The sequence below is a fragment of the Rana temporaria genome, chromosome 12 (genome assembly GCF_905171775.1).
Source record: "Rana temporaria chromosome 12, aRanTem1.1, whole genome shotgun sequence".
Lineage (NCBI taxonomy): Eukaryota > Metazoa > Chordata > Amphibia > Anura > Ranidae > Rana > Rana temporaria.
Window position 1 is genome coordinate 130,296,471 of NC_053500.1, and position 26,154 is coordinate 130,322,624.

General features: G+C 40.7%; 1 protein-coding gene across 1 annotated transcript in view; it reads left to right on the plus strand.

Annotated features, from left to right (window-relative positions):
* Positions 1-26,154, plus strand: part of ANKFN1 (ankyrin repeat and fibronectin type III domain containing 1) — a 340,893-nt gene that overhangs the window by 64,372 nt on the left and 250,367 nt on the right. The window contains exons 3-4 of the mRNA XM_040330698.1: positions 7,974-8,168; positions 18,197-18,310. Coding sequence (XP_040186632.1) covers positions 7,974-8,168; positions 18,197-18,310 — 309 coding nt within the window. The remainder of the gene's footprint in view (positions 1-7,973; positions 8,169-18,196; positions 18,311-26,154) is intronic.

The following is a 26,154-nucleotide window of genomic DNA, read 5'->3' on the forward strand; positions in this document are numbered from 1 at the left end:
CAGCAAAGGAGCCCTTCAGATGGTCATGGCAAGCCCTGCTGGTGTCCGTGACGTCACCGGATCTCCGACGGAACTCCCTGAAGGCCCGGAAGCCGGCGGAGAGGTGAGTACCAATCAAAAGGATTTTGATCGATCAAAAAAATTAAAGATTAATCGAGGAATTAATAGTTAATTTCCACAGCCCTAATTTATTCCACAGTTCTTTTTTCTGTATCCTATTTTGGAAGTTTCAATACAGTATAGAAAATCTCATAAGCTTAAAAAACAAAGATTCCAAGGATGAGTTATGTGTTTAAGGCTAGTGTACAATATGGATTTAGGTGGATTGTGGGAACGTTTTGTCTGGGAAGAAGAGAATGCAAGATACAGTATATGGCTTTAGTGGACATGTCAGATATGCAGGGCCAAGGTGTTAAAAAGGGCCAGTGTTTTAGAATTCAGCAGAACAATCCTAAATGTATTTGCAGCCAGTACAAAATCTAGAGAAAAGGGGCAAGATATGAATATCCGGTTACATTTGTCAGCATTCAACCAACAGCATTTTATACTGTAATAGGTACAGACCTTTTTATGGGGTCCCTGAAAATGCCTTTAGGCCTCGTACACACGACCGAGAAACTCGACAGGCGAAACACATCGTTTTGCTCGTCGAGTTCCTTGTGAAGCCGTCGAGACTCGACAAGCCAATTTTCTCCTGTACAGTATTACATATTTACTTATCCCTAACAACATCTTATAAACACTTTAAATGCATTCATATTTAACCCCATCCTGAAGAAAAGGAAGAGATGGAAAAAAAAAAAGAGAACAGCAAAATAATTGATTAAAAACGCATACTTTGGGAAAAGAAAAAGATCTGCAATCATCTATCTCTTAAAGCGGAACTTAAAACAAAAGGAGAAGTTCTGCTTTTCCACCTTCTCCACCCACCATCCCATGCATTTTTTTTTTGAGGAGTGGGTACCTGGTTTTGACGGAACTTCACCACCCCTCCTTTGCCCTTATCCTTTGGGGGCCCATCACAGGTCAAAAGGCTGCGGGACCTATTCACAAAGCTTAGTGTGGCTCCTGCAGTGGGAGGCCCACTGGGAAGCTACAAGGAGACATTGCCAGTTTTTCACACTAGACATGGGTACCTGAAGAACCAGCCAAGATGAGGTGAGTGGCTACAGTACTTGTAGCTTGTTGCCTTTCATTTTTGCTGACCCGACTCAACAAACGACTTTAACAAACATTACCAATGAGTCCATAATTTCTAAATATATCTCTTCAGAAGTCCTCATTTTCCATATAAGAGATCCATGGTAGCCATCTTATTTGAAAAGCTTCACATCTGTCATATTGAGCAATCAATTTCTCCATCTTCATGACCTGACCCGGCTATCCATTCCTCTGGATTTTGTCTGTTGTCAATATTTAGGATGCACATACAAAAAAAAAAAAAACCTGAGTAATGATTTGTAAATTGAAGAAATAAGAAATAAAATTGGGTATCACCAAAAGCAGGACCATCTCCAGGGCCCACGGAGTGCTACTTTTATTAGATATTTGTGTTATACCTTCCTAACAGCTACTGATTAGTGGATATTCCCACTAAATATGTATATGTGGACACATCAGCTAAGCATCAACAGCATACCTTTTGAATTTTAAGCCGAGTACATAGTATCAGTTTTGGGAAACAAAAACCGAGGATCTTGGTGTATTAACTATCCAATGTTAATACAGTGATCTCCCCACTAAGTTATTGTGTTCTGACAGGGGGACTACACCCCCCCTCTCCCCCACACACACCTGAACACACTGGTCAGGGCTCACAGACATTCGCTGCCAGTGCTGATCGGATGGTAATAAAATGCTGGTCTTCAGACAGGCTGGTGTTGAATGATTACTTTTGAACTGGCCGATATTTGGCCTTGTGTGTACAAGGCTTAAGCAGATTCAACCTAAAACCTCAATTCAAAAAAAGTTGGGACTTTGTGTAAAATCAACATTGAAACCTAATGCAATGATTTGCAAATCTCATAAATCCATATTTTAATTACAATAGTAAATATAAAACATATCAAATGTTTCAATTGAGAAAATGTACCATTTAAAAATGTGTTTATTTTTTTAATTTGGTTTGTTTATTCTTATAATTATGTTTTCTAAAGTGCTTTCAGTCCCTGAGGAGAAAAGCACTATAATAATACTCGTGTTGTCATTATTATTTAGTATTTATTGATAAAAAAGGGTCAGAGAAGATTTGTTTCCCTCTTTTCCATAATCTGGCTTGGTCCTAACCTCTCCAGCATGCCCCTAGTCATTACTTTGCATGGCCATGGTCTGAATGTCAGCTGTCTCTTAGCAAGACTGTCTTAGGATCCAAACTCCTGGGTTCTCCTGCAGCAAAGTTGAACTCTCTGTAGTTTAAAACTGGTGTTCCCATTGTATGAGGTTTTTTTTTAGTGATTCAGAGAACCCACAACTGGCTGTAATAATAAGGGAACACATTTTTCCTTGGCCGCCTTGGTAAGCCATTTCATTATGTTCCTTGCAATTGCTTATGTTTTTACCTGCTTTTCTAAGTTGCTCTGGAGAGCAAGGAAATATAATTCTCTTCCAGATTTAGTAACTAAACATATATCCTTTCATGTTTTAATTTGGTTCCTTCAAGGTCCAAGTAAACAGCATTTCAGATTTGTCATCAACAAAAGCCAATATAATCTACGTCAGCTGTTTTCTGGTTTTGATTTTGTTTTGACCATCTCCAAGCACTCCAGTGGCTTATATCACACCCCGGGACTTTTTTGATTATGTTGTACAAAATGTAGACTCATGTACAAAGAAATTCCATCAGTCATTTCCAGAGTTACTTTTTTTAGACATTCCATCTCTTGTTTTTCACATCTTTGACCACGTTAGTAAGGAGGAAATGGCCTCTTTGCTGTCCTGCTCAAATTCCACACCATACGTTCTATCATCTCTGCAATGTTCTACCCAGTGAAACTTTGTCATTTATTTTCCTTATTCTTCCTTGTTACTATTTTGATGGCTAAAAAAAACGAAAGTTACCATGCATGAGTCAAATAATTCTGATGCTGCTATTAATCAGTCTGACTGTAGAAGCCATGTGATCATAGTAGGTGTGCACAGCACATTTATTGGGTGGAAGAACTTTAAAGTGAAACTTCACACTATCAATAAATATTGATTATTTGTAATCCTCATGCTGCTAGCATTAGTAAATTAGAAGGTATATCCTTGTTTTAAGCTTTTTTTTTTTTTTACATTTCTTTAGTTACTTCCTGGTTTCTTGCCTAAGCAAATTATGTCATACATTTCAGGAGGGGAAGAGAGGAGGAGGGGTTTTCTCAACTAACCACACTCTCCTGCATGCATGCTTGAGCTTAGGGCAGATGGATTCCTGGAAGTAAATGCTACACGAATTATTTGCCAGAAATGCTAGGGGAGTGTTTTCAAAGTAATTCTTCAACACAATAAAGCATCGAGACATGCATGGATGGATGAGTTTACTTTGTATATTAAAAATTAAATTGTGTTTTTGGTTAATGTTCCTCAGATGCAGTGAAGATCCGCTTTAAGTGATTGTTTTTGATGATTGCTAGTTAAGTAAAAAAATAAGTTAAGATAAGAGGAGCAGTTCCCAAAAGTTTGTTCCTGTTCAGTTTGTTTAAAGAATGATTGCCTATGTGTACTGCTATTCTCACTGGAACATTCTGAACCCAATACCTTATAAATAATGAATGTAAAGGTTCATTTCATTCTCTACTGTAGGTAAAATTGAGCCTACATGATCATTATGTTTGTAGCACAGTCCAGGTATACTGTAATTGTATATATCAGGGTAAAAAAATATTTTTTTTTTATAGTTCCTGACTATAACAGGACTCGTTCTGTCCCACTGATACTTTTCCTTGGCCACTCCACACTCTTCTATGTTCTCCTTTTACTTCTCCATTGTTTTGGGTGCCTGGTTCATCCTGGCAGTGAGAAAACCGCATAGTTTCTACTGTGCCATAACAGGATGTTACAGGCCAAACACCAGGGAAAAAGGTACAGACCTACAGTACATATATTGGAAACCCAACAGCACAGCAACTGCCTGCTGCAGTATATTTAAAATTAGTTTTTTTTTATTTTAGGTTTGATCTCATATTATATAGTTTTGGTAAATCAAACGGAAAATTGTGCAAGAACATTGTATAATGTATGGCCAACTTTAAACAACAGGTTGGACTAAAATGGTACATAACACAATTGGTTATTTTCACTTGGACCCAGCCACCCTCCTCTATCAACACTACCATTCCTGATAACCTCACTACTGCATATTTGGGATTCTACAACCAGAAAATTTAACTTCTACTCCTAACCCAACCCTATGATCTAGATTCGGGGTCTCCAAACTATGGCCCGCCAGTTGTTCATGAACTACTATTCCAATCATGCTTAGTCATGTCTGTAAATGTCAGTTTTACAATGCCTCATAGGACATGTAGTTCAGCAACAGCTGGAAGGTCATAGTTTGGAGATCCCTGATTTAGAGTGTTGCCACTAGGGATGAATTGCAAATGCTTTCTACAATGGCAGGACTTGAAACCCTCTCCCCTTCAACAAGCAGTTGTCCCTAAAAAAATTAAAACTGAGATCACAAACCCCTTCCCCCCCCCCCCCATTCCACAGACAGTGGCTTCACTATTTTCAACTTTGACACTTCTATGAAAAGTACAAACGCACAAAATGAAAGGACATCTTCACAGGGACCTTTTCAAGTTTAGGGACCCATACAATTTTGAAACTACATGGCATCTTCCTATCCAACATTTCTCCCAACCACCCCGAGACTGGCAGCATGAACTGGGACATGCTCTACCCTCAGAGGACTAGGATAAAGCTTTCCTCTTTGTCTTCAAACCAACAATAGGCTCATGAGCTCGAGAGAAATTTTCAAAATTCTGACTAGATTATACAGAAACTCAGAGCCAGGTGGTGCACATCTCTACTTTGTGGTGGACATGCCCCAGGATCAGACTGTTGTGGAATTCTATAGTTCAGTTAAGCCATCTAATTATGGGTAGAACATGGCCAGAAAAGCCAGAAGTAGCTCTTCTGTTCATGATACCAGGGCCTATCAAAAAAATAAAGGGCCTGTTTCACTTTCTTGTTCTAGTGGGGCGGGCCTTAATTCTTTGACATTGGAAGTCTACCACTGTCACTGCAATCGGGGAATGGCCAGCTGAATTTAACTACATCATGAGGATGTTACTGCTACTCGCTGATGCCAATGAAAGTTTAAAAAAGTTCAAGGACTTGTGGTTTGCATGAATCGATCCTTCTACCCAAACTCATACATTTCCTTGGATAATAAAGATACCCCAATAGACCTCCGGTCTAGCTTGGTTCGACCTCCAGTCGGATAATCCCCTTATTCCCCCTTTTCCTTTTCCCCCCGCTCACTTACCCCTTTCTTTTTCCAACCCATTTATAAAAGTGGCCTCATGCTGTGAATATAAACCTGCCTCCCATAGGTACACCACAATATCAGAGATGCACATTCTTTCTTGAATATCCAGAGATTGGTCCAGTACACCTGGACACCCTTCTACCTAGCTTGCTCTTAATTCTATGTTGAAACCAACTATGTAGCAGCTTAAGCCAGACACCTGTAGGATCTACACCATATCTATGTTTCTCTGATCCAGGCAGTATACTATTGTACCTATGAAAGATTGTTACTTGCATCTATCTTGACATGATAAAGAGGCTGTTTGTGTACTCTTGCTAATGTGTCACAAAGGGAATAAAAAACGTTATTCTTTAGAGCGAAAAAAAATGTTGTTGCTTTTAACAAGTAGAAGTGAGTAAGCAAAGTAGCACAATGTATGCTCCCAAGGATGAAAGTTCGAAACATCATCCTATCTGCAGTTTAAAAGAACTTTGTATTCTAAATTCCTAAAGATTTACATTCATATTGTGGGACAGAATGTATTATTATCAGCCCATAAGACACATACATACCTGTTATGTTCCTCTGATTCGTGTTATTCTATATCTGATCTTTCAGTTGCACCACCCATGCCCGATCAAGTGTGATCTTCAAAGACAGCAGAATGCTTGTTCTGGAGCAGTCAAGCCTCAGTCCTTCCATTGGCTCTACACTCTATCATAAACTTTATAGGAAAGAGTTTTGGCAGTCAGTATGGACAATTTCACAGCCAAAAGTAATTTGTGTAGCTGAACCATAAAACTCTCCTTCGAAGCATCTTGTTTCAATCATTTTGCAGCCAAGCATTGATCTCCATTTGAATTTGGAAATGGATGTCAATAACTGCTGACTTCTACTGTGGTGATTATAAACAAAATTTCTAGGCATTTTTGGAAATAGATGTGTTTTTTAGCAAACAGTTTTCCCAGTATGTCCAAAATGTTATATATTAACTTTGCCATAGGCTTAGGTAATGTGCCCAATTCCAGTGTTGCAATCACAATTTATGGGTCTTAAGAGTAAACAATAACAAGTTTGTATTGTAGTGTTTGCGATTGATTGCATGGGTAAATTTCCTTTTCTTCTTAAAAGGGAAAAGTCCTTTCACTGTGACCATGCTGGATCCCAGGGGTGCTTGAGTTCAACCTAGGTGTTCAAAAGCTGCTATGTTCTAGGCAGATTTCTGATTGATCATAGTCTATACTAAATGTACTTTTAAATTATTATTTAAAGGTTATTTCACAATATTTTTCATTGACTAAAGACAAACTCACAAAACAGTGAACAGAAGGCCAGTGAAAGGAAGTGATTCGGAAATAATAACATATATACCACAAACTAGTAGGCATCTTATATGGTATAACTAGTAACTACAAAAGAAGACAAAAGGTAACCAGACCTTTACTGTCTTTTAGAATAATAACAAACTATGTAGATCTCAATGATCAAAGCCCAGAGAGTATGCCATGCAAACAGAATTTCAGAAATCATCATGTAACAAATACCATTCAATATCTGAGACTGACCTATGTTCGTATATAAAGATAAAGAAAAGAAAATTGAAGAAAAACAATTATATATGAGAGAAAAAAAGGGGGGGACTATCCCATAAGCCGCCTGATGTGCAAGAGGGCTGTACCCCCACCCAAAGGCCAGATATACCTTCAAAAAGGGAAGAAAAAAATACCTAAAAAATGTGGCCACAGAGCAGTTAAAACACTGGCATCTGTGCAGTAAATAACCAAAAATAAGAAAAGAGAAAACAGAAAAAAAGAAAGCAACAAGAGGGAGAGTACGAATAGAAAACCAAGAAAGGAGCCACAAAGAAGAAAGGAAGACCCACCCCAGAGAATCCAAGGCTATCACTGGTGGGCTTTAGCAGAATTTCCTATAGGTCCAAAATGTGGGAAGGTGGATTTGTTACTGGAAATTGGTCCGATTTAATTAAAGGTTCATCCGTCTATTTTCAAAGTGCATGCCTACATTTTTATTGATTTGAAGATTACAATTAAACTCAGAAAATACTTTCTTTCAGTTTTTGAAAGTGTGAGGGCTTGAACCTTTTTGCAGTTTATCCCCTTGTTACCTATTTTGGTAACATCCATGACATTGCTATGAGGTGAAGGTCACCTGTACCTTTTCTTTGTTGCTTTCTGGAATAAAAAAAATAAAGGATGTAAGAATATATTTATCCAATTTGTATGTCTGTTAAGGGAGTTATTTCTCATTCTAAAGCCTGTACTTTGAGATTAGTCCTCATTATTTTCATTGCTGCTAAAGACATGCCATGCATTGTTACTGTTTAATTATTCCTTTTTGAAAATTATCTTCTAATTAAAATAAAATCTGTTGTAAAAATTCCTTTCTGGAAAACTTGCTAAGCAAAATTTATAGTCACAACATTTTCTTTTTGTTTATTGGCCATCTAATTTGACATTGGGATTGATTTATGTTATGTAATTCATATATGTTGTCTACACAGTTGTGAGCCTGGAGAGCAGATCGATGCATCTGAGTACGCTGGTGGAAGAAGCCCAACAACGAATGAGTGAACTGACGGCCAAGATACAGAATGAAAGTTTGGGAATAGACAGCAGTGAGAAAGAGAAACAGCTTAAGTCCTGGGAGTGGAGATATCGCTTGTACAAGAGAATGAAGACTGGCTATGAACATGCAAGTAAGTAGCTTTCACAATATATCAATCCACCCAAATCAATTTTTCAGTTTTGGGTTAGCTCCAGAGGGCTTAACATAAAACAGTGATCAGGCTTCATTAAAAAAAAAATGATTAACCCCTTCATGTCCATGGTTGGCTAACATTACTGGTCCATATTTTTCAGGTTTGACATGTATCAATTTACTTAATAGTAATGTTCTAACCAATTTGCATACCAAAAAGATTTTCAAAAAGATTTTCACATAATGACTGTGCCTGAACCCAGATCCTGCATTTGGTGCCTGCAGTTGGAGGGAGCCCAACGCTGCTCAAATGTAGGGGTTATGCAATTCTGCTTTTAGTGCAGGTTATAGGAGAAAACAAAGCATTCTAATTAATAAAATGTATGCAATGCCCTTAATTAACAAAAGTGTATATTAAATTGGAGTCAGCAGCTGGCACTAAGATTGCCTTAGGAACTGTACTCACCTATGAATAATATGACCTGTAAAATATTAAGGTCACTCCATGCATAGGGATATCATTACAGAAACATGGCCTCACAACAAGGCACTTTAACCCTGACAAAACTTTGATGCTCGTGGTGTATTATATTCAATTTATTCAGTCAAATAATAAAATAAGAAATTGCACTCACAAAACAGAAGGTTGTGAAATGTAACAGAAATATAATACAAAATGTTCAAGCAATCTGATTGGGTTTACAAAAATTCTAGGTTAACTTTCTTTGCAATGGAAGAGCATTTACTGTATTTTGTAATAAAAAGATATTCCCGCGCTGGCCAAGTCTAAAAGGTGGGGTACTGCAGCAAGCACTGAAGGTAGTATCAAGACCCAGGTAAGTATAAATGTAGAAGTAGTGCTGCGCTGTGCATAAATAGGTGATAAAGTGCAAATGTGCTTACATGATTGGGGAACACTTGAAAGGCGATAAATGAATGGTCAAAATAGCAACCATAAAATATAAATAATCAGCTGCGACAGTATAAACAATGGACTGGATAAAGTGTCCAAATACTTTGAAAAGTGTACCACAAAATAGATGTGAGAATAAACTCATAAAATCTTTAAAATGGCATCATCATGTGACATGTGCAACCATAAATAAATATATTCACACTAAAATTCCATAAAATTTAATAAATTAAAAAAAAAAAGAATTAAAAAAAAACGCAGTGCAAATAATGGGCCGGATTCATAAAGAGATACGACGGCGTATCTCTGAGATCCGACGGTCGTATCTATGCGCCTGATTCATAGAATCAGGTTACGCATAGATCTCCCTAAGATCCGACAGGTGTAAGTGACTTACACCGTCGGATCTTAGGCTGCAATTCTAGGCCGGCCGCTAGGTGGCGATTCCATTGCGGTCGGCGTAGAATATGCAAATGAGTCGTTACGCCGATTCACGAACGTACGCTTGCCCGTTTCCGTAAGAGATACGCGGCGTAAAGATAAAGCTGCCCCCTAGGTGGCGTAGCCAATGTTAAGTATGGCCGTTGTTCCCGCGTCGAAATGTAAAAATTTAACGTCGTTTGCGTAAGTCGTTCGTGAATGGCGCTGGACGCCATTTACGTTAACGTCGAAACCAATGACGTCCTTGCGACGTCATTTAGCGCAATGCACGTCAGGAAATTTTAGGGACGGCGCATGCGCAGTACGATCGGCGCGGGGCTTGCGCCGGAGGATTTACGCTACGCCGCCGCAACTTTTACAGGCAAGTGCTTTGTGAATCAAGCACTTGCCCGTAAAACTTGTGGCGGCGTAACGTAAATGAGATACGTTATGCCGCCGCAGAGATGCGGCGATCTATGTGACTTCAGGAGCCACCAGGAGATTGAAAGACACACTCATACGCTGTTACCTTACAGCGGTAAGGTAAGAGGACATCTATACCCTAAGTTGCACGGAGAACCAGCAACCACCTATCGGTAGCACTCCATACCAGAGATTGACTACTAGCACCAGCACCTTCACCCTGATCACTATGCACACACAGCCATCCATCCAGCTTGCACCTTATGAACATTAGCTGCACTCCGTTTTTTTTATTTGTTTTTTTTCTTTAATTAATTTTATTTAATTTTAGGGAATTTTAGTGTGAATATATTTATTTATGGTTGCACATGTCACATGATGATGCCATTTTTAAGATTTTATGAGTTTATTCTCACATCTATTTTGTGGTACACTTTTCACAGTATTTGGACACTTTATCAGTCCATTGTTTATACTGTCCCAGCTGATTATTTTTATTTTATTGTTGCTATTTTGACCATTCATTTATTGACTTTCAAGTGTACCTGTCACGTAAGTACATTTGCACTTTATCACCTATTTATGCACAGCGCAGTACTACTTCTACATCTATATTTACTGTATATTGTGTCTCCTTCCTTTCTTCTGCTCCAGCATCGAAGCCTTTGGCAGTGTCCTTAGCATTCATTGCTTCCAGGAGTGTCAGATGCTTGTGTACTCCACCATGAGCTCTGGTTTCATCCTCTATCCTCTATATTGCTGCTGAGTCATGGTAGGTCCACAATTATTCGCCACTCTCAAAAGTGTTAAATTCTAAAAAGTTTCATAGAGGCTTCAGCACTGGAAAAGGGAAAGGTAGGAGACACTGGACTGTTCTGTTGCAGAGACATTTGATCTGTGCTTTTTGTAAACCTGACAGGGTCACTTTAAAGCAAAGAAAAGTACAATAAAACCTCCAATCTTAGCATATGAGGCTGTACAAGGTAACTTCACCCAATCTAGTTTATCTTGTAGAACAGGGGTAGGCAACCTCAGCCCTCCATCTGTTTTGAAACTACAAGTTCCATGAGACATTACAAGACTCTGACAATCACAGGTATGACTCCTAGAGGCAGAGGTATGATGGGATTTGTAGTTTCACCACAGCTGGAGGGAAGAGGTTGCCTACTCCTGTTGTAGATCTTTAATCAACAGAAATGTTTAATTTAGTGGCCCACTATTATGGGTCAGAAAATATAGGTGTGTGCTAGATTTTAGGAATCTGGTCCACTTTAGGGACTATGCACTTTGCACATCAATATTACTCTTTTTAGTGTCTTATTAAACAAGCCTGAGTATAAAATCTTGATATCCACTGCAGGAGGATCCGTGAAAGTATTAGCCAACATGCATAACACTTTGTGGCCAAATTGAAAAGTGATATTTATTCTATGTCGCCAGCATGGAGCTTGTTGTGGTTGGGTGGATGCCGGCCAGGGCTGATATTTTGGTATATCCAGGCATGCTGAATAAAACTAGGAATTAAAACAGACATTTGGATGTGATGCTCACTAAACATTCGGGCTGCCTTAGAATTAAAGATGAGCTTATCTGTTCACTTTAAGGCTGTATAATTAATTTATTTTCCCTAAATGCAAAAAAATAAATAAGTTTGTTGTGCATAGGTGTTTTTTTTTTTATCAGAAGTTTTCACATACATATTTAATAGTACATGTGATATTTCGACAGATGTTCCAACTGGAGCATAAAGTAAAATTTAGGGGGTAGGGGGGAGGGAGTGTAAAAAGGAGGGGTGTACCAACATATCAATCAAACGAGGTAAGGTTCAGGTAGTATTCAGCAAGAAACATTACATTTGTACAGTGCATCCAGAGTACGATAACCAAGAGGACGATTTAAAAAGACACCAGTCCATGCTTGCATTTTTCCTGGCTACTATTCTCTCCATCTCGCGTTGGAGATTGAGGTCTGCAAGTGAGGTCGCCAGGAAAGGGGGTTCTGTGGTTTTTCAATGTCTGGTAATATTTAACTTTGCAAGTAAAAGGTGTATTATTACTACTCTTGATCTGGGAGGAAACTTTTCTATATCGAGGTGGAGTAGAGCCAACTCTGGAGAAGGCATTGAAGGTATCTGATATAGAGGAGATTAGGAAAAGATTTGTCTCCAAAAGGAGCCAAGGGATCTGAAAATCCAGAGGAGGTGTGCTATAGTACCTACATGGCCGCGAGGGCCTCCAACAGGTATTAGGCGAGTTTGGGTAGATTTTTGATAATCTGTAGGTCTGTTAGAGACCACCTATGCACAGTTTTTTTTATATGTTTCCTAATGGTTTGCACAATGGGTCACTTCATGAGTGGATTTGAAGGCCTTATGACATTCAGTTCTGCTTCCCATTTTGAGAGGGTGTTTATTTGGAAGTAGGGTCGTAGATCACTTAGGGCCTTGTACATTGTGGAGATACCAAGTTTTGGATATGTAGGTTGGGAGTAGAATCTGTGAAATGTGTCAGTTATATGGACTGTAGAAGCTTTAAGGAAGTGGCTTATCCTTTTATAATTGTATGTTTCAGAGACCAGGAGATTGAATTCATTTTGGAGGTCTCTAAAAGCTTTCAGTGATTTCTGAGATTTGAAGTCAATTAGGGAATTTATCCCATACGTATACCAGTTTTGGATTTTAAGGTTTTAAAGGAGGAGGGTGTTGTAGGTAGAGGTGAACCCATAGTAAGGCGGAGAAGGGTATACAATAGTTTATTGGTGATGGGGTGGATGGATTCCATATCTGACCAAGTTTTGTTGGGGGAAGGGTGCCACCAATGGTACATTTGGTCTAGAATAGATGCATAGTAATAGGTACGAATGTTTGTTAGCCCACATCAGCCATTGTTGTGGTGTCTCACTAGTATTTGGTGAGCACATCTAGGTGGTTTGCTATCCCATATGATATATCTTGTTATCCGTCCTTGTATTGAGGAGAACAAGGTATGAGGGATTGTCAATACTACTGTGCGGAAAAGGTATATGAATTTGGGTAGAATAATAATCTTAGGAGTCTATTTTTCCCAGTTTGGACAGACTGGAAACCCGTAATTGGGGAGTTGCATTTGGAAGGCTCTGTAGTTAAGATCGACGAGTTGGTTCGGGGATTTAATCCCTAGGTATGGAATAGCTTGGTCAGCCCATGCATAAGGGAGGTTTGTTTTTAAAAAGAAATATCTGTTTGTCATATAGGTTTAGTGGAAAGATTAGGGATTTGTTGTAATTAAGTTTATAAAGGGATACTGTACTAAACTGACGGAGAAATTCCTGAATCGCTGGGAGTAACTCAGGGAGTAACTCAGGTTGGAGATCATAAGAATATTGTCATCTGCGAAGAGACTGAGCTTATGGTCTGTACCATTACAAGAAATGCCAGAGATACATTGGCCGTGTCTAATTTTAGATGCTAGGGGTTCCGCCAGGAAGGCAAAGATAATAGGGGAGAGAGGGCAACCTTGGCGGGTGCCATTGGTGATCCTGAAGGGTTTGGATAGCGATCCTTCAGACGGCATTCTAACTCTAAGCTTCATCAAAGTGCCAAAGCTCTAGGTGCTGTTTCTCTCTAGTGCTCCATTCCTCTGTTATCAGAAGATTCACTTCTGACAAGGGAACTTAGAGGTAGATTAGCAGGGAGCTTGCCTATTTAGACTGCAGCTTTGCATGTTCTTTTGTTCCTCTGCCTATGTGGAGGAGGGGGGTGTACCTTTCTTCCAATCGGCTCTGACACAGTGTAAGTCCAAACTCCCCACCCACTGCTGAAAGAGGAAGACATATTTCTAACATGATCTACACTTTCCAAAGAGTGTAGAACGGGGAAGACAGCAACAACCACTTTAATGTTTAAGCATGCTTGTATGCTTTGAATTGGTTAGAGTTAAGGTTGGTACTAGGCTTTAGTGGGTTAAAGGGGAGTTCCACCCACAATTTCACTTTTTAAATATAAATACCCCTGTAATACACAAGCTTAATGTATTCTAGTAAAGTTAGTCTGTAAACTAAGGTCCGTTTTGTTAGGTTGTTACAGCATTTAAATAGTTTATAATCTAGAAATAGACCGTGGCCATCTTAAGTGTGGGCATCATGAAGCCAGACTGTATGACTTCCTGGATTTCAGCTTTGCATATCTCGCACATGCTCAGTGCACAAGCAATGTAATAGGTTTCAGTCAGGTTTGCAAGGACTACTGGGAAACATGATGCCTATCCCAGAAACCCTTGCAAATAGCCTAGGCAAATAAGGAGGAGGAAGTAATGAAGGACTACAAAATAAAGGTATTTACAAGCAACAAATTAAATAAAAATTGTCCATTCTGAACACTATGAGATTAGAGCATGCAGCACAGACAAACATAAAAAAATGGGTGGAACTCCACTTTAAGTGATGCTGAAAATGCCATGTTAGAAATGTATATCAACAATTTTAAAGTTACATATGTAATTGTTAATCTGACCTTCTACTTTTAGCATGCTTGTGACATATTACATATGCTCCAAATATCTTGCATTTCATATACATACTTATACTGTAGTTCCCTCTAGTAGCTATCTCTGTTGCATTTCAGTCGTAAACAGTGCCCACAGACAGGGAATTCAGTCCAATCTCAGGAATACGGAGTATTCCGGCTGCTGCCAGATACATCACTTACATTACATGGAACATTTTGACCAATTTAAAAAAAAATAGCTTCCCATATGTATAATCAAATTAGCTGCATCATATGTACCACACTCTGTTAGATTGTGTAAAATAAATGTAATACATCTGTACAGCAGTCTAGTGCTACTGGAGCTAAGTCCGATAAACTGAGGTCTGCATTGGGGCAAAATGATATTGTGGTCCTTAGCTGAAAGGGGACCAGTTGGGTATATGTTAGACAGACTAAGGGTCGGAGAAGAGGGAAGAAAAGACAGCTTGTTCACAGCACTAGAGAAAATGGAAGAGTGGAATTGCAGACACGCTTGTTCTGAGCAAAAGCATGCTGGATAGAACTGGAAAGGTGTCTATCCCTTGCCAATGAGGACCACCCAGAGAGAGAAGACACAGCATGCATTCTGAAGAACTGCTTCTCTCTCTCTCCAGCTGCTAATTAGTCACCGCAGAGACACTTTACATTCAGGATAAATGGAACTTGCAATGCATACCTCAAACTCCGCATATCTCAGGCACAGGATAGCCTTGCATTCCCATCACGGGCTGGTATCGCATCCTTTCCAATATTCAACGACTAGAAGTGTGTGTTTCTGGGGGAAAGGGATAAATTAGCATTAATGTCTATTTTAATTTGTGTGATTGGTATTTAAGAAAAAATATAGTGAATCAGCCTGTATTAGTAGCTATAGTTTTAAAGAAAAATGTCACTTTTGTAAAAAAAAAAAAAAAAAAAAACTGATATAACAAGGTTGTCCTAACTTTCCATGTAAAGCAGGTGTGTTTTAACTTTTTGACTTTCCTGGGCCACACTGGAGGGAGAGGACTTGTCTTGGGGCGCACATATAATACACTAACAATAGGGATAGCTATTAAGCAGAAAAAGTTAGGCAGATCACAAGTTAAAAGAGTTGTAAAGGAAAAAAATGTTTTGCCTAAAATTAATGTCTGCAAGGTAGACAGACAGAATAGTGTAATGATTATGTTAAAAAACGGGTAAATACCAAATAAATTCCTTCATCTATATCAACTCCGGCGTTCTAGTTTCTTTTCTCTCATTCACTTCCTGGTTTGCATCGCTCGTTCATGTAAGAACTACATTTCCCAGTATGAATTGCGGCACGCCCAGTAATTCACACCTTCTTGAAGTCTCTAACACGTAGAGAGCTTCCTGCCACACAGATGTAGTTCCCAGGAGGGGGCGAGCACGTTACTGACCACTGCAGTAAAGCCTCCCTTCACGGTGGTCAGTAAAATCAGACAAGCAGGAAGTGAACAGAACAGAGAACTTCTGAGCAAAAACGAACAATGAGGAAGTGAAAAGAGCAATGTCTGCAGGTAAAGGATGCTTATTATGAAAAAAAAAAAAAATTCCTTTACAAACCCTTTAAGTAATAAAACATATATTTTTTTAAATATATTTTATTATAAAAGTATAAAAGAGGCCAACATAAAACTAGTGCAGTATTTTGACACTGTTTTTGATAAACTTTCTGGTTTGATGGTGTAGTAGCAATTCTCAATGAATTCTCAAGGTGCTAATCAGATATTTGGGTTTTAATGTTGCCCTTTGTGTAATTCATCTTCGAAAATAGTTGCTCACAAATCTAGGTGCTGCCAGAAGATATTAACATGAATAAGGCGGAATGGTGAAAAGTAGGGTTTTTTTTTGTTGGGGGGGGGGGGAGACATGACACGTTTAAAAGCATGTGGTCGCTAAGTGCAAACAACACATTTTTACAATATTTTTTTTGAATCAACATTTTTAAGTAAGTTTGCAATTTTATGTTACACCTCGTTCATTTCTCCTGTGGGCCCCAGGATGGAAACCCCTGTTGTAGAGGGACACTTTTTGGTACATCACTAATCATGAGGTGTAGTGGTAATGTTTGTGCTGAAGTAATTTCTCACTAAATATGCGCATTAAAAAAGTACTTTAAGTTCTGCTAAATTACTGTACAATAAAACAAACTAAAATTATTCAACACACATTTTGCTGCTAATCATCTGACAACTGCCAAGTGTCGGTCCCACACAGAAATCTACTGGGACAAGATTTCAGCACTGCAGACTGCTTTGCTAATAGAAGAGGTGTTTAGATAATACTTCCAACGTGTCTCTGTTTCTAAAGTCCAGAGGGCTGGTCAATATGAGTATTGGCTAAAAACCTTAAGCCAAATGCCCAAAATATATTGCCAATAGTTCCTTTTTTACTTTAGATCAGAGGGAATAAATGGGACTGGGAGCCTGCCATGTTTGCTGTGTCTTCTCCACTGCATGTGAATAGTACCTCTGCATGGTATTATTGGAGTTTCCCACTTCCTACAACTTGCTAAGGGCAGGAATCGTAGTGCTGTTACCTGCAGTGCCTTCTGCTGCTGATATGTAGTACTGCAGTGCTACCATAAAATACTATGGTGCTCTATGAAAATCTTTGTATTATTAAGGTCAGGCTGTAGGGTAAAAAACAGCAAGACAGGGTCCTACTTTTGTAAATAAAGGCACTGCAAACAATAAAGAGTTTGGCACCCCACCACAATCAAAAAGTGTTTCTATTGCATCATAATTCAGTTAAGAAATCATATTATGTAGGTTGAACCAGCAACTGGCTTCCATTTATTTCCCCACTCTGTCTCCTTTCTAGAGGTCCTGCACTTGGTAATGTAAAATGATTGGAAGGTTACAGACAGTCAGATTTACAGTGACTGAACTTTCAAGTACACTTGCAGTGCACAGTGGATTTGCCTTTAGTAAATAACAATAAAAATGTTTCATTCCGGTGGTGGTGTGATGCATTGGTACAATGCATTGCATACTTTTATAATCTTTTTTTTGCAGTATGCATACATACTAGGGAGTAGGGATTCACTGGTACTGGTACTGGTATCGGTGCCAATACCAGGCATTTTGAGCGAGTATCGGTACTCTCCCAAATGCTCCTGAAACTGATACTTCTGGATCATTGGTTTGCCCTCACAGTACTGTCTCCATAGTGGAGCACTCCCTCTCCTGGCATTTCCCATGGCCAGGGGTGACGAGCCCTGATGGCTGTAATTTCTGGGTGCGCTGGCCATTGCCGGCTCTGTCCATCGATCCGGCATCCATTTGGCTCACAGCCTACCTCCAGGAGCTCCAGGGTTAGAGGCAGCCATTCATTCCATCAGGTTCAGTAGAGTCAACTACGGAATTTGTGAGTACTTGACCGAAAGTATCGGTACCTGTACTCGCTGATAAAAAAAAAAACTTGGTTCAACCCTAATCCATACTGCACTTTTATGCAGAGCACTTCAAATCTTCAAATGGAACTTTGCCAATATTCTGTCTGTGTTGTCCATTTTATTGGGCCAGCCTTTCAGCAAGGATGCGGACTGTAATGCTTGATGTTCAGTTAACTGATAGAGTGCACACCTACAGATCTGTACATCAAATCTGCCCTCCACAATGTGGTTGGGAAACCCTTATTTGAGAAATGTATTTTTAAACTGACTTTATTTGACATTATATTTTAAAAATAATCGACTATGCACGCCATGTAGTAATGTATTTATGGAACAGGATATAAAGTTTTTGTTTTTCTGTTCCAGGAGTCCCTGAGGCACCAACCAATGTGTGCCTTTTGATTACAAGCAGTTCATCCCTTACTGTCACGTTCCAAGAGCCTTTGAGTGTCAACTCAGCTGTTGTGACCAAATACAAAGGTAAGGTTGAAGTATTTTAAGAGATTAGTGCTGGGATGTGTTAATTATGTGGGTGACTACTTGTCTAGGTGACACCTGCACCCCACATTTCTTTCATTGGCATCTCACGGACATGGGGGAAATGTAAAAATAAAAATACTTGACAGCAAATGTAAACTCTTCTGTTATCCAAAACTAAAAAACTCAACCTTTAGGAGCAACAACCAGCATCTGTAATGGCATATCTAATCAAATTCATTGCTGCTTTACCACTGACTGCAGTTGGTTGCCCTTGTTTTAGCTGTTAGTGACTCTTGGGCTCCATTCACACCTAGGCGTTTTAACGCCTGAAGCCCGACGCTATTGCAGCCTGCAATACGCTGGAGGGGTGATTTAACATTGTCGGCTATGGCGATGGTTCACATCTCCACGCCGAAACGCCGTACGCCTGAAGCTCAAAACAAGTCCCGGACCCTTTTTTTCAGGCGGCTTTCGGCGTTCGGCATAGCCGACAATGTTAATCACCCCTCCGGCGTATGTTGGGCTTAAACGACGCGTTTTGTCGCGGCAAATCGCGAGACAATACGCCGCGTTCAGGTGTGAATGCAGCCTCAGCTGACATTAGAAACTGGGAACATGCTGAGTTCTGGATCACAATCTCTGCAAGGTTACTGAATGAAGGGATGGCTATCTATAACCATGACAGATCCCTGTTAGAGGACTTATAATCTAGTTTGCTGGCCACCTCTTTCCACAACTTGCAAAAAACTTGAATAAAAAAACGAAATGTAGCTCAACCTTCCATGTGAGACGGGTAATAACTTGCTGAATCAATAAAAAAGTATTTATTAGTATAAAAAATTAAGGAAAAAATGCAACATATACAATGGTACCATACGAGACAAACTACACATAATAAAACCCAGTCCACCGCACAACTCCCCGTCTGCTCAGTGTCAGTGTTGTGTAAGCCCACAATGTGTAAGTATTGGATGAAAGAAAAATAGTCCTTAGTAATCCAATAAAAAAAATAGGGAGAAACAAATTCAGTAGATGGGGGTTAAGAAATCATATAGTCATAAATTAGACCTGCAGGAGACCAGTGTTGGTAACTGAATTTGAGGATCAATGTCCCCAAGCGTCCACATATGTGCTGTATTAGAGGGATAATTCTGTGTGCAATATCCACTATACGATGCAGTAATGACTGAGACATATAGCGCCAAAGTTAATGGTGGTCCAGAGGATGTATGTATACGTGTGTGTGTTTTATTTATATATATATATATATATATATATATATATATTCCCAATAGAGATAACTGGCTCTTGGAATCAGAAATGATGAACATCAAGAGCTAAATCTGGGAAACCTCCCTCGTACTGTAGGCAATTGCAGATAAATGGCGCATAGAGGCTTATTCGTATATGCTGCATAGAGCCATCCCAAGGCCAGATGATATAAGTGCCAATATAAGTATGACCGCTCCCTCGGATGCTTCAACGGTCCCAAATAGGTCAAACTAAAATGTACTTATCAATCATGTTAATGATAGAGAATTCTTCAGTCCTTAAACAGGTCATCTGTCAAAAAATCCCATCTTTGAGTATAGTTTCTCCATGGATTAGAGTCAGAGGTGGAAGGGTATCTGTGCCTGACCAGTTTCACCAATCACCGCCAGCTGCTTCAGAGGCTAAACTTAGAGTGAACTACTTTCCACAACTTTCTGGATTCCGTGCATACTTTTTAGCTTCTCCTATACTGTTTATTTTCAAATTCTAAGGACTACATATCCCATGGAACTTTGATACCTTCAAGCAGTGGCTCTTGTACTGATTTCCCCTCCTTAAACTCTTCCTCAACACCTCTGTAGTTTAGAAAGCAGGCTCTGTGAATTATTCAACACCACAGTGCCTACTCACAGGTCATTGTGACTATGGGGTTGATTTACTAAAGGCAAATTCACTGTACACTACAAGTGCACTCACAAATGCAGTCGCTGTAGATCTGAGGGGAAGATCTGAAATGAGGGGAAGCTCTGCTAATTTCCATCATCCAATTATGTGCAGGCAGAAATTGTGTTTTTTTATTTTTCTTGCATGTCATGTCCCCCTCAGATCTACAGTGACTGAACTTCCAAGTACACTTGCATTGCATAGTGGATTTGCCTTTAGTAAATAACCCCCTATGGGTTACATAATCCAAGGAAATATATATATATATATATATATCACCGGTGCTGTTCAACATCTATCTTCGTCCTCTTTTTGATATTATCAGTAGCCAAGAACTACTCTATCACTCTTATGCAGACGACACGCAACTGTATTTTCGTATCTGCAACAAAAAGGATCATCATCTCAGATTAGAGAAATGTCTCTCTTCAATAGAAAACTGGATGACTAAGGCCGGGTACTCACGACCAAACATGTATGGTGAAAGCGGTCCGTCGGACCGTTTCCACCATACATGTCTGCCAGAGGGCTTCTGTACGATGGTTGTACACACCATCGTACAGAAGTCCGCGCGTAAACAATACGCGGGGCGTGTCCGCGGTGTCGCCGCGTCGATGACGTGGTGTCGCCGCGACAATGACGCGGCGACGTGGGCGGCCCGCCTTTAAAATGCTTCCACGCATGCGTCGAAGTCATTCGACGCATGCGAGGGACGGCGGGCGCCTGGACATGTACGGTAGGTCTGTACTGACGACCGTACATGTCCGAGCGGGCAGAATTCCAGCGGACTGTTTTAAAACAAGTCCAGGAATATTTGTCTGCTGGGAAAAGGCCCGGCGGGCAAATGTTTGCTGGAATTCGGCCCGCTCGCGCCCACACACGACCAAACATGTCTGCTGAAACTGGCCTGCGGGCCAGTTTCAGCAGACATGTTTGCTCGTGAGTATGGGGCCTAAGAGTTATCTTAAACTCAACAGCTCTAAAACAGAACTTTTTATGTTTCACGCCAGTCGGAAGAGTCAACTGGCAACAAACTGGATACCACCGCCCATTCTGGGACAAATCATCTCCCCTAGCTCCAAAGTCAAAAGTCTAGGAGTCACTTTTGACACCTTCATGACAATGGACGCACAAATAGGGTCAGTAGTCAGCGGATCGCACCATTTGATGCGTCTACTACGCAGACTTATTCCATTTATCCCCAAAGAAGACGTAGCAGTCGTGGTGGGAACAATTGTGAATTCCAGACTGGACTATGCAAATGCCCTTTACCTCGGGCTCCCTAAGTACCAAATCGCTCGTCTACAAGTCGTACAGAATACGGCCGCAAGACTTGTGACTGGGAAAAAATCATGGGAATCAATCTCACCTTCACTGAGATCCCTTCACTGGTTGCCAGTGAAAGACAGAATTGCATTCAAAGCACTCTGCCTGACACATAAGTGCATCCATGGGAAGGCTCCGCAATATCTTTGCGACAAGATCAAACCTCACAATTCCAACCGCATTTTGCGATCCACCGACCAAAATCTGGTCAAGGTTCCAAAAACCAAATACAAGTCCAAAGGAGAAAGAAGGTTTGCTTTTCAAGGTCCCAGGCTATGGAATGCTTTACCAACCAGCATTCGGTTGGAGGAAAACCACCTGTCTTTCAGAAAGCAGATCAAAACTCTGCTCTTCTGATGTCTTGAGACACGAACAACTAGCGCCCAGAGGCGATTCAGTTCGCATGTGCCGCGCTATATAAGTTTTTCATTCATTCATTCATATATATATGTTGGTATTTCACAAGGAAAGTTCACAAACGTTTAGGCAAAACATTTTCTTTAATTTTGGATAGAGTAAGTGAAGGTTATGCATGTAAGGTCTGTTATTGAAATGAAGTTGTATCTGGACCTCTTCGCAGTGGTGTGGTGGTTCTATTTCCATTTTTGATACATTGCATTACAAGACCATGGAGAATCCTCTAGGCTAGGGTGTAGAGTTTGCCTGCCCAGGAACCATAATTATTATATAATTATGTAGCGGTACCTCCATGGGGGCTGCTGATTGACTCTATACCCCATAGGCTATCCTGACTCTTACCTCTGACACCTTGGGTTCCATCTTTGATTGACTCATAGTAAACGGTAATACTCTTAGGCAGATGTGCTTAACCACTTAAAGAATGTTTAATTAGACCAGAATAAAACAGTTAATTTGCAAACATAAATGATAGATCACATATTTCTGCAGAGAAGAGGCAAAGCAACACAATCTATTAAATGCTGTTCACTCACTATACTCAATTACCATATAAGGCAGACCAAATGTGAATAGGTGTGCAGTGGAGGAAATCCCCAACACCATAACACCATTATTGGGATCCCTCTCCACTTAGGCCCAGCCACACACACCAGATATAACAAAACAACCAGAACAATGTAAAGCAATCGCATCAAGTGCTAAAAGTTTATGTTACTAAATGGCTCCCTCTAGAGGACAGTCCAGTGTAACTGTGACCATATTTGGTGAACTTCAAGAATAGTCAAAATGATGACTGTTCCATTTTGTCTCAGTCCTTCTTCAAGCTAGCTCTGTTGGTGCATTTAATTGTAATCCAAAGATGAAAAGAATGGTGAACTATGAGAATATGAGGTGTTTGTAAAAGAACCACTAACTCCGTCAATCCGGCTGTCCACACACTCAGGTGTAATGGATCTCTATCTGTGGGTCTACAGGTGTCAGCAAACACTTCTTTATATTTTAGTCAGCTACTTGATAGACAAGCGCCTTCTCACCACTGTGGCTCCTCAGCCCACTGGAATGCTCCGTCCGGAACTCCCTTGCAGATGTCTCTGGGAAAAGATGGCCCCGGTACACAACGCTGCCGCCCTCCGGGTGCTGATGAGCAGGTAGCTTCAAATGCTATGAAGCGCGGGCTGATCCACCTGTCCAATGGGTCCAGATCCGTCCTTCAAGGATCCCTCTGAGGCGATTGATCCGGCACTCCGCTGTAGGCCGCAAGCCTGAACTCTCAGTCACTCGCGCAGAACTCCTGTTGGCAGTTGAAAGATGTGTCCAGAGAGGCCCAACTGCAGCCTAGCTTGTCCTTTTTATCTGGTTGCCCAGCATGCTGTGCGCTGGCGCGTTGCATCCTGGTAACACAGTGGCATTGTGGGTTTGTAGTTTCCAACTAACTTTAAGGCAGTAGAGCAGGGGTGCCCAACCAGTGGCCCGGGGGCCACATGTGGCCCGCGGAGCCCTCTGATGTGGCCCGCGACCTCCTGCCCTGAGATTGCTGGTTTGCAAGCCCAGATTGCCGACCTGCCATCCAAGAGCATTAGTGTTGTAAATGAAGCCGGCAGTAGAGGAAGCAAGCAGATTTTCAGAAAGTGCACCACACCTGCAGAATATAATAGACGTCTATGGCAAAGTGCAGTTAACCGGCGGGAAAACCACACACTGCGCCACAATAGACCACAGACCATCAGTGTAAAAGCAGCCTTAGGCCCCTTTCACATGATCAATCTGACCCAATCGGACCCTCCATTCACCTCTATGGAGCTGCAGATCTAAATAGACTTTTGTCCGTTTACACCCGTCTACCTCCAATCCGATCTGCTAAAAAAAAAACAAGTGGATCTGCCCCCTTCTATCTGATTGGATCGGAGGGCCCATAGAGTAGATTGGGCTGTGTCTGTGTCTACTTTGCATATGCAGACTGGACACAGACCTGTCATCTGTTCACTCCGCTCATTGTGGCCCGAGACTGGTTACCAAGTCGCTTAAGTGGCCCTCGGCCTTCAAAAGGTTGGGCACCACTGCAGTAGAGTCACTTCCTCATAAAACTACTCATCCCACAATGCACCTCAGTTCAATTCTAAACCTTTTCCAAATAGACAATACCCAACACTTCAGTAGCTATCTTCTGGCTACAATTATTTGCATCAACATGAATCTTTAAGATAGCCTAATGGGTTCAGTGCTGTTTTTCTACTTTCCTCAACATGTTTCCCTCCGACTGAAGTACTTTGAATCATGTACATTTGAAATTTTTACTGCGGTTTAGTGTGGCTGCATCTGTACTTGGTACCCTTACTAAACGCTCTTTTTTAACACTGATAATCATGTAATATGGTTGGTGGAAGAAGGGGTGGATCCTGTGATGAAACGTGCCATCATGTGTGCCCAGGGCAGCATGATATCTGTATACAGCCGTGAATTAGTGCATGCAAGTCTCCCTTTGTTCTTTATTTGGTCTTTGCGGGTGTCTGTTTTTCTACCCCTCCAGGTCCAGATTTGAACCGGACACCAGAATATATTTGCATTATATTGAGTCTTTGGTTCAACTGCCTCTTTGTTCCTTTTGAGATCAAAAATGAGACACATTATGTTTTTCGTTTTTGTGCTAATGAAGGGCAAAAGGTGACTGTTACGATGGGCACCCTTCTGGTTTATATTACACCTGTCACAGTATGTTATGTTTCAGCCCACTGGGTAAGACGGATGGAAGAAAACGTACAAACTTAATCAATCAGAGAACAAAGTTATAAAGTACGAAAATATTTGGTCAGTACATATTGCTTAAGGCGCTGTTCTAATTCTGTTAAAGATGGAAATGTGACATAGTTCTACTTATTAGATCCTAATGATGCAGAATGTGAAGGTATTACATCCTTCCTATGTGTCTAGAATACACCGGATATGCCCCAAAATCAATCCCAAATGCCTCACTATTTACAATATATGTGATTTATTCTCACAGTATGCTTTGTTCTGTATTTTTATATTATCAACATATACAGCCTGGCTTTCTAGCAGGGGCGGACTGACAACTCAACGGGCCCCCGGGCAATAGAAGAGTATGGGGCCCCTCTGGCTTACAGATGGCCACCACGCCAGGAGGTAGTGCAGAGGCGGGCAGCTAAAATCTTGGGATATTCACATTAAAAGCATGTCATTTTCGGACATATCGGGGACAGATCTAAAAAAAACACATTTTTACATACTGTCCCTGGTTTTACTGAGCCTGGCAACCCGGATGGGGCCCCCTAGTGGCATGGGGCCCTCGGGCAGTGCCCGAGTGACTCAATGGTCAGTCCGCCCCTGCTTTCTAGAGTTCATTTAGCACTTGGGTCACTTTCTGCCCCCAGTGCAGCTCAAAATAGCCTGTGAAGATAGAAATATGAAAGTTGTCATTCATTTTGTTATTGTTTTTAAAGGTGTAACCTCCCAGGCTACTATCCTGATAAATAATCATGAATAAGTAAGCAGGTCAGGCATAGCACTGTCACTCACTGCAGACTATTTCAGGGTGGAGAAATTGAAGGGGTTGTAAAGCCTTGTGTTTTTTCACCTTAATGCATCCTCTGAAGAAGCACAATTGTGAGGTCAAGCACTAATGTTGGCCTGGCTCGCAGTCTCCGCTCTAATTCACCCCAAAGGTGTTAAGGTCAGGACTCTGTGCAGGTCAGTCAAGTTTCTCTACCCCAAACTCGCTCATCCATGTCTTTATGGACCTTGCTTTGTGCACTGGTCCAAATCATTTGGTGGAGGGGGGATTATGGTGTGGGGTTGTTTTTCAGGGGTAGGTTTGCCCCTTAGTTCCATTGAAAGGAACTTTTAAGGCGTCAGCATACCAAGACATTTTGGGCAATTTCATGCTGCCAACTTTGTACGAACAGTTTGGGGATGGCCCCTTCCTGTTCCAACATGACTGTGCACCTGTGCACAAAGCAAGGTCAATGGATGAGCAAGTTTCTGGTGAAGAAACTTGAGGGGCCTGCACAGAGTCCTGACCTCAACCCGATAGAACACCTTTGGAATAAATTAGAGCGGAAACCGAAATCAATGCCTGAATATGGTTCTAAAAGAATGGTCAAACATTCCCATTGACACACTTCTAAACCTTGTGGACAGCTTCCCAG